The sequence below is a fragment of the Nanorana parkeri genome, unplaced genomic scaffold (genome assembly GCF_000935625.1).
Source record: "Nanorana parkeri isolate BGI_ZX_2015 unplaced genomic scaffold, ASM93562v1 scaffold1938, whole genome shotgun sequence".
Taxonomy (NCBI): Eukaryota; Metazoa; Chordata; class Amphibia; order Anura; family Dicroglossidae; genus Nanorana; species Nanorana parkeri.
In genome coordinates, this window is record NW_017308206.1 from 248,067 (window position 1) to 258,158 (window position 10,092).

Sequence of the window (10,092 nt, forward strand, 5' to 3'; positions counted from 1 at the left end):
CCCCCCCCCCCCCAGAAAACAACAAAGAAAGAGAAAATAAAAAGTATGTGAGGAACAGTAGAACAAGGGAAGTACAGGGGAACAATAATTAATTTAGTATATTCTCATAAGATTAATTTATTTAAAGGAGTTGTGAAGTCACAGCATGTACTATCCTGTTATAACATCAGCATTGTTACAGGCATACAAGTGATCTTGGCGACATTGCCGAGATCATTTGTACAAAACAAGCGGCTGCTTTCCCGGTCTACATTCAGCCCTGCTTGCCCAAAGCAGAGCTAAATATAGAAAACAATTACCCGCCCAGCGCCCGGAACTGCATGTCCTGGGCGTCGGGAGATAGGAATTGCACACCCCTGCTGCTCCTCTACTCCCTTGGTTGGCATTGTGGGAAATCCAGCCCTGGATATAGGAATACATAGTATATCTATTTTTTGATAATGCAAGCAAAGTTTACTTGAAAAAACTCTTATTTATGTAGTAAGTGCTGCCTTCTGCCTGCCCATCCCTTACACCAACTTCCTGAATTATGTGTGTGCTTTGAAATTAAATGATGAGCAGAGGGCTGGATAGTTTGGGGCCATTTTAGAAATAATTGAAAGGCATGCAGATATAGCTGCAGTTATGGCTCAGCTCCAGCAAGAACATCATGTGACTTCCCAGCAATGGTCCTTGTTTCTAGCGAGGATGGATCATGGGAAAATATTGCAGAGGAAGCCATCATTAGCCTCGGCAGAATTATCACCATTTAGAATAGTCATAAATATTTCCTTTCCTGGGAATTTTTTTTAGTGAAAGTGAAATCTATGGAATGATGGTTTATTATGAGCTAGTGTGTTGCTGTGTTTATTATAAGCAGTACTGTCAGAGTTAGTGTCAGTCCTTGTTATAAAATGAACGCTGTCTCAGGTGGTGACTAGCAAGCCATCCTCTGGACGAGGGATTGAACAAGTGTAGTTCATGTGTATACACCATCAGGCTTACAGTACTGCAACCAATCATCTGCATCTATCAATCATCTGATTTGGAAAATGTTCAAATTTGATTGGTTGTTATTGGTTGTTGCACTTTGCACTTCTGCAGGGTCATATTGAATAAACCTGTTGTGTTATTTGGTTGTTGATCATTTTGTTTCTGTGTATACTGTATATATATATGCTATACAGAGTTGTGAGTTTCTTGCTGTATTTATGCTAGCTGCTAATACCACATTTTTGTTTTATTTTTCAGTTCCTCCACCAGAACTTTCTGTAAGTAAAAAGAGGTTAAAAAGGACAAAATCTGATTGCAATTAAATTACATTGGACTGTCAGGCTGCTTTAGTAAGCTTGGTTGCAATGTGCACAATGCAGGTAGAGTTTTGAATGGCAAATATATTTTATGTGTAATCAGGCCCCACTGTGTAATCACTGCAGAGTTCCTGATTGCCTAGTTTCCTTCCTTTAAAGTGTAACTCCACTTTTGTTGGAAAAAATTAATCCCCTGTGGGTGATTAATGTACATTGCAAGGATTTTACCAAACTTGTGGCTGTGGGCGCCATAAGGTGGCATGTGTACATGTGTACTTTGTACTCTATCTTGGATACAATCATGTTTATTAAGAACTGAATGTATCAAAAAAGGTTTTAAAAACTGTATGTACTGTATGTAGCTGTGGGCGCCATAAGGTGGCAGTGCATACCTAAAGCTCTTCCATATAGACTTCAAGATTTGCGGGTCCAGAGAAATGGACATTCCTCAACCTCCTGACAGTGTAATCCTGTGTGTCTCATCCTCGTCTATCTAGACAGAGTCTAGAGCATTGGGAAGGACTGGCATCTATTTGTGCCAGGCATCATACAGTGTATTGGCATCATATGGTGCCCATGTCTATACAATAACTTTTGCATTCATTTTTTTGTGGCTAGTTTTTTTTACTCTTTTATTATTATCATTAATGATATTGTATATAAGTATTTATTTACGCATCTGTTTGTTTTACAGACGCCCATTCCTTCTTTACCAGTAAGTTTATTTTCTTATTTTCTGATCAGCAAGCAAATAGAATAGCATAGAAAGCGTAATAGGTGTCAGGTCAGCAGTGTTTATTACTGAGCATCATAAGGGTAAATGTGGGTCTTTAGGGGTAAATGCAATGCTGGGGATTAGGATAAGAATTAGTTAAAGGCTCTGAAGTTTGGAAGGTTTATGTACAGAAGTACCTTAAACAAAAGGATCAAATAGCCTGCCCTCCATAGCCTTCCTGAACCAATCTACACTTAAACCACAAGGCAACGTAATAAAGCATTTGTGACACTTCTCTGATGGTATGGATGCATTAAAAAGTGATGTGCCACATTCATGGAAGCCGTGCAACAGGTTTTTTTTTTGCTATTTCATACACGTGCAAGAAATTCAGGTAGTTCTTATGTGCAACGCTTTTACATTCTCCAGCTATGGCTGTCACTTATTCATCTCATCATGCGTTCCTGGCTTTTTCTATTTTATGAGTTACATGAATCTGACGCCATTGCAGCATTTGTTGCACGGACGAGATTTCTAATGAATGCCTACGACTGGGGTCTGATCTATTGTTTGCAGCCTCTCCAGCAGTAATCTTCTTTAGTGCTGGCGGTAAACACTAAAGCTACAAACCTTCATAGATTTGTACATTACTTGGGATTAAAATTCTGTGCTGTCTTTAGGATGTTATATATATTGATTGTCCACTAAGAAGTGATCTGATTTTGTATCTCACACTTCCTGCAGCCTTGTGAAAACAGCAGGTGCCCACCAGCAGACTGTAAAGATGATGAGCAAGTAGTAGAGGTGGCAGACAGAGAGAATCCTTGCTGTCCCTCATACATATGTAGTAAGTACATCAAACACTGCTTTTCAGGGATGATAAAAATGATGTAAATTGCCTACATTGCAGGTGTTTAAATCTCAGGAAATGTTTGCAAAAAGACATTTACTATATTATATAGAATGTTAATAATCTATTTACATACCCAACAGGTCTTAAACAGCTTCAGCCTTTGTTGCTCTCTTATGTGCTCATGCTGTTTCCTCTCATGAGTAGAGTGAAGGTGTAGTTTTCTGCACCATCCATGACACAGCTAGAAAAAAATGGGTGGGACATGGTGTAAAGATGGCAGATGTTCTGTCAATAGGACTCCAGCACCTGAACCTGACACAGCAGTGGCCATTGCTTTTGTGCCACGGTGTCTAACTCTACAGATGCAGTCAGGCAGCTCACATGCGGCAGTGCTCACATAAAAAAAAATGTCCCAGAACATGCAACTGGTAATAGTGTTAATAGTATAGTTTCCTGTTTAATGTGAAATGTATGGTTTTTTTTACAGTTCCTCCAACTCCTATATTCACAACTCCTGTAAGTACCTTTATGTCTGCAGTTATATCTCACCTGTTTATATTAGGAGAAACACTAATAGTTATATGTAACAATAAATATTTGTTCTTTGTATCTTTTCCAGAAAAAATGTGATGGTGTTACATGCACAGTGCCTGATTGCTCACGGAATGGAGAAAGACCAGTCCCTGTTGCCTCCTCTGACCCTTGCTGTCTAGCATACAAATGTCGTAAGTGTGTTTATGAACCTCTTTTGGAGCAAATAAAAGGATGATGTAATGGTTTAAAGTTTTTTAAGTTATTATGTTTTTAAGCTGATGTTTTATATCTACTTTTAATATTTAAATAAGTCTTTACATTGAGAATGATACATCCAGTGCCAGTGCCACAGACCACTATGGGTTGCTTAAAGAGAATCTGTTTGCCTTCAGACTCTCTCTGATTTAAACTGCTTAGTGCCCCTTCTGAAGAGCGGGCAAAAAGGGAAGAGCAAGGGACAAGTCACTCTTTTGGGTGGAATTTTTATCTAAAGTGTCTCCATCATTGTGAAGCAAACAATAAACTACAAAGAGTAAAGATAGCAAAGTTAGTAATTTGGTTGTTTTACTAAAGGGGTACAGTATTTTCACCTTATCACTCCCATTAGTAAGATAATTAATAATCATTGAATCAAATTCAGATTTTTCTTTAAAATTTCCTAACGATTGTACATTAGGGGAAATTCAAAATGACCATACTGTAGCTGTAGCATACGCATTAAGCTAAGTGACGTTCAGTTTGACCGAACTGATAAAATGATGCATCTTTGTCTAAGTAATAAAACTGTTTTTTCACAGAATGTGATCCATGCCCACCAGCTCCTTATTGTGGTGATCAGCAGCCAATTGTGTCCTTCAACCTGGAAGCAGAGTGCTGTCCAATATATGAATGCCGTAAGTATTCATACACATCAATATTTTCCACACTTAAAGACGGCCTCCAGGAAAGGCCATTTGAGTCCATACTGTCCCTTTCAAAAATCCCACTGCAATAGCAGAGAAACAACAACTTTCTTGTGCAAAAATAAAGCACTCATTGCCTGCCCTCATGCTTAAGTAATGTTCATATAAAATAATATAAAAAGCTGCCAAGCTTTTATGTCTTCTTGTCAACATTTGTTGTCCTAAGGTGCAGGTCTAAGTAATGCAAAAAAATCATAAGAAATATGAAATTTTGCCTCCTATCTCATGTGACTTTGCTTGCAAACATCTGCACTGAAGCACCAACAGAAATACACTTCACTGAGGAATGTCATAATTTACATTTTTTCAGTCTTTTATCTGCCATGTTTTGGAATGCTATTAGTAAGTTACTGACTACTGACAGCTAATTATTGTAATTGTGAGGTTTTCCAGAAGAACCTCAATATTCAGGAGTTGGGTAGATCTCAGCGGGTAGATTAGGAATATATGCAACATGCACTCCAGCAAGGACATTCAGCTTACATGCATGTCACTAGGATAGAAAATGAGGAGCGATCCCATTGATAAAAAAAACACTGGAATCATAACCTGACAGAGGATCCAACTCCCTTTCCAACTCCAAGTCCAAAAAAACAAACGGGAGTTCCACTTTAATAATGTATGTGTATTTGTGAAAATAGCTCATTAAATATATAAACTAGTTTTTTTAGGTGCCATCATCTATCATATTTATTTGTGTTCATCATAAAAACGTAATTAAAACATTCCAAAATGTTAATTTTATACACTACCGATTTGTACAATACCTCCTATGGCCACATATATATAGATATATATCTATATATATAAAAAAAATATGGCAATAAATTAATAGTTCCTCGGTTCTAACTATAAAAAAGTCATCCAAATTGATGTTTCCAAGGTTCTGAATTGCATTCAAGTTGATCACTTGTGGCTCATATCGACACATTTGGCACTGTGATCCTTCAAGAATGGAAGTATGTTCTAGTATGATTATGACCCCTTTCACAGTGATCTGTATGCGTCCAGTTATGAGGAGTGCACTGGGAATGGGAGACATCACACACAAGAACCGCCAGTGATAAGTTTGCTTCCTCATACCTTGTCTGGGGATCTCACTGCGGCCCCCACCACCCTGTTGGGGGGAGGGCCTCCTCATTACTGGGGGCACACAGATCACTGTGAGAGGTGTCAATTTCATACTAAAACATACCTCCATTCTTAAAGAATCAAAGCGTGAAACACATCGATATGAGCGATAACAAGTGATCTACTTGGATGAAAGTCAGAACATTGGAAGCATCAGTTTGGATGACTGTGTTGTTAGCACTGAGGAACTGTTAATTTATTGACAACATTATATATATGTGACCATAGAAGGTATTGTACAAGTCGGTATTGTATAAAATAAACATTTTGGAATGTTTTTGATTAAGTTTTTATGATGAACACAAATAAACTGGTAAGTTTTTTTTAATTAAAACTCAGATTGTTTTAGTTCAATGGCACCTTAAAAAACAAATTATATATTTAATGTGTTTCAGTTCCTAAAAGTGATGTGGTGCTTTAATCACATAGCAGCCCAGACCACTTTTTTAACTTGTATGTTTGTGGAAATAGGGAAATGTGAATATATATGACTAACATATTCTTCTTTACTTTTCAGCACCACTACTACAAACACCTGAACCTACTACCCCAGTAAGTCAATCAAAATGTAATACTGTATTGGTATGCATAACAGTTCAGTCCTAAATTTATGAGACAAGAAAACTAATAATACACAACCACTGTAAGTAGAGCATGTAAATGCAATGAGTAGAGTTGACTGGACCGTAACTATATAGGAATAAAAACCTTGCACAATAGTTTGTTCCTTTAGAATTTCACATGTTTTATTTGCCGCATAGCCTCTTCTTCCATGTGTCTGTGGTCACATCACAGACAAGATATAGTTGCATAAAGAGGCCAGCAATACAGCCTACATACAGTACTATACATTTTGCCGTACAGATTCCTATACTATAGAGGCTGTGCTCAAAAAAAGGCAAGTATGGGTAAATGACTAGTCACCAATATTGCAAGTAGGTTTCTTGCAGCTTATTTTTTCCTCATTACTGACACTGAGATAGTGTGTCCCTGTGTGGAGGTGGCCATTTTAGTATAGAAATTGGGCTTTGCTTACTCATGTCAAAGCTGCCCCTCTCACTGGTGATCTGATAACTGGTAGGGCAATGGTCAGTAAGCAGCAGGAGAGGTGAAGTAATCATAGATCTACAGAATGAATGAATGAAGCAGAAGCAGGGAAATACTTGCACTGCAGGTCATCAGGTACAGCTCCCTCTCTAGAAAGGAGAACAGAGCAGTGAGCAACAAATTCATGATGAACTGTCAGAAGTACAGTAGTACCAAATCTCATGAGACTACCAGTCAGGGACAGCAGTGCCTTAGATGATCTCACACTGCAGATTTACAGCTGCGGGGCTACAAAACTGCATTGCTTAGAATCCGTCACATGTCAGGAAGTGCACTCTACTAGATATCCCTTATAAGAGAGCAAATCTTTTTGTGTCCAGATTTACTTTAATAATGTATCCTCCTTTTAAAGTGATTAAAACTAGGTAGAAGAAAATATCAGTTTTGAATGGACTACCCTTTCACTTACTAACAACTAGTTTTACTATCAATATTGTAATTAGATGACTTGACATGAATATTTATGCACTTACACATAATTACATTTTTTTTTTCCAAAAGCCACCATGCTTGGATATCCTTTGTGAGTCTGTGTCTTGTGAGAAGACGGGTGCGGACCCAGTGGTGGTTGAACCTTCCTCTGCTACTCGCTGCTGTCCAGTTGTTGAGTGCAGTAAGTTGAATCTTTTCTATGCCATCAATTCTTTTAAAACTGCGTTGTTTTTTGTCACACTTTTAATTGTACTGCAAACTACAACAGGGCTGTCTTAAAACAGAGGATATTTACATTCATCACAAAAAATTACTAAAATAAAAGGGGGTTTATTCTCAATTTAAGCATGGTGGGCGGAGACATGAAAATCATCCTTTATTCAGCTGGGCTAACTGTGCTTGTGGATAAGGCATAATATACATCCGATCTGCCTACTTTTATTATAGACCAGTTAGCCATCATCAGTGCAGTGTATGGAAGCCACGGCTTCTCTGAAGTAACACTTTGGAGACAATTAAACGTTTAACCCACAAAGGTAATGGTGAGGAGGACTAAAAAGAACCAAAAATCTCTTCACAGAGAAATTAGTTTTGGGTTCCTCAAAGCCCATCTCACCATAACTTGTCTTGATATACATTGCCTTCAATCTTGGACAAACATTTTCTGGTTCACTGAATGCGGACTTACTGTTTAAGATTTTGTCATGACTATTGACTTCCATATTCTATTGACTGTTTCTTCTCTTTACATCAGAATGCCAAAATGAATGCTACATTCCAACATGTGATGGTGACAGACCACCACTGCTGCTTGGGAACCCTGAAACAGAGTGCTGCCCAGAATATGAATGTCGTAAGTAGTGTCATAGCGGCAGAGTAATTATGAGAAACCTTAGGAACTTTGTAGCAGACAAACTGAATGATAAACTGTATTTGCTACACTTAGAAACCAAAGCTTTAATTTTTCCAGTGCAGATTTCACAAATGACAACATAAATTCTGATTACAAATGATCATTATTAGTTAAACTTGTGAGTGCGAAAGCCTGCCAATAAACCATAATTATGCCTGCACGGGTAAAGAAGAATGAAAATATCAGGTTCTCAGCTGCTCCCTAAGGCCATGGGTCCTGCAGTATTCACTTCTTCTGCTACCTCTGTTTGTACACCATTGCCACTGCTATTAAAAAAGATCATCATGGCATCAAGTCAATTGAATGTTATTAGTTGAATGTTAGAATTCTTTTTCTAAAATACTGACGTCTCGCATCAATCAGATCCTTGGGCAACTGAACAAGAAAGACCAGGTTGGTTTCACCCCTCATAGAGAAGCCAGTGATAGCGTTAGCCGGATCTTACACCTAATCCACCTAGTCAACGCTTGATCCCATGAGATTATGCTATTGTCATTGGCTATTGTGAAGGCTTTTGATATGCTGTTGTGGCCATATTTATTTGAAGTCCTTGACTTTTGGGGCTTTGGTCCCCACTTTATGTCCTTGGTCAAATCCCTCTATTCGTCACCCCATGCTAAACTTAAATATTGTGGTTTTGAATCCTCTATCTTCCCCACAGCCCGAGGCACCCGCCAGGTTTGCCCTCTCTCACCCATTTTGTTTGTCCCGGCCTTGAAGCCTCCGGCCAAATGTATCAAATCCCATCCAAACATACATGGCATTGAGATTGCAGGTGTGCACCACAAATTCTCCCAGTGGGACTCGGTGGCAGAGGCATAGCCAGGAGGTCCAAAGGGTTGATCTTTTGCCTTGATTGCCATATGATATGACATATGAATGCCTTTGAATGTGCAAATGTAAATTCAGATCTCTTGTCAGAAAGCTCACACCTGCCCATGTGACCTCCATCTGAAATCTTTTGAGGCCTTATTTCAGTAAGGGAGCGCAAAGCAGATTAGCATATGGCAACAAATCAGATGTTAGTTTACTAAAGTCAGATCACCAAAATTGAATTGTGATTGCTTATTGTAGTACCAACTGTAGTGTAGTGAACTTTGCTTTATTCAGTAAACCGTTGTTTTGCTTTGGTTGAATTCTATGATGCTGATTTAAGTACTAACATGATATTTTTATATTTTTCAGCACCTCCAACTTCAACTCCAACTCCTGTAAGTTTTCACCAGTTAATAGACTTCTTAGCCATGTCTACCCAAAGCTTCCCATACTAATAATTTTTTTCAAGGTTTCCTCCAATGGCAAGATATCTCCACCCTAGTTTCTGGCATCGCCTCTGCATATAGCCATTTTAAAGCTGAAAATGGGTGTCATACTATCGGTGGAGATTCTGTAATATGAAATAAATGAGTAATTTGCATCCGACTATGTGTACATGGCACTAAAGTAATGGGTAAAGTAGTGAGGTGGGTTCAGGAACTAGGAAGAGATTATTATTTTCAGTGCTATATTTTTTGCCAATATGTATTGCACATAGATTACCTATTAAATAGGGCCTTCATTTTTATTGCAGCTTTTACTAGCACTAGCACTAATAAAAAGTGTAGGAAAGTTTTTCACCCACTCTGACACTGGGTTGAAAGTACTTGCAAAAAAATCATACATAAAAGTAGGAGGAACAACAGTGTTTGGCCACAAAGCGGGCCGTTCACAAGGATAATCACATACCCTTGTCATTCCTTACAATGAATGCAGGGCCTGGCAATAACTGTGTGGTTCTCTACCTTGCATACTGAGAACACGAACTAGAGCCAGGGCCACCATTAGAAATCATGGGACTCCGTACAGCCACCACTACAATGTATAAAGGAGACATGTTGATACATGATACTGAGAACACGAACTAGAGCCAGGGCCACCATTAGAAATCATGGGACTCCGTACAGCCACCACTACAATGTATAAAGGAGACATGTTGATACATGTTAGATCCCCCATCATACTGGTGCCTGCAGTCATCCCAGTACAGGGTGGATGGCCCTCCCATCCTCCCTTCAGTCTGGGCCTGATACTCACTTTTCCCTACCTCCTTTGCCTGCTCTCTTCTTGATAAAAGGTCCTGAAATGAAAGGACAGCGCCTTTGCCTGTTGCCAGCTTG

The 10,092-nt window shown here is 38.8% G+C and overlaps 1 protein-coding gene across 1 annotated transcript in view; it reads left to right on the forward strand.

The window, feature by feature from the left end:
• Positions 1–8,758, forward strand: part of LOC108800150 (otogelin-like protein) — a 139,486-nt gene extending 130,728 nt beyond the window's left edge. Inside the window, exons 50-52 of the mRNA XM_018572103.1 lie at positions 7,093–7,204; positions 7,778–7,876; positions 8,598–8,758. Coding sequence (XP_018427605.1) covers positions 7,093–7,204; positions 7,778–7,876; positions 8,598–8,758 — 372 coding nt within the window. The remainder of the gene's footprint in view (positions 1–7,092; positions 7,205–7,777; positions 7,877–8,597) is intronic.
• Positions 8,759–10,092: the final 1,334 nt, after the last annotated feature.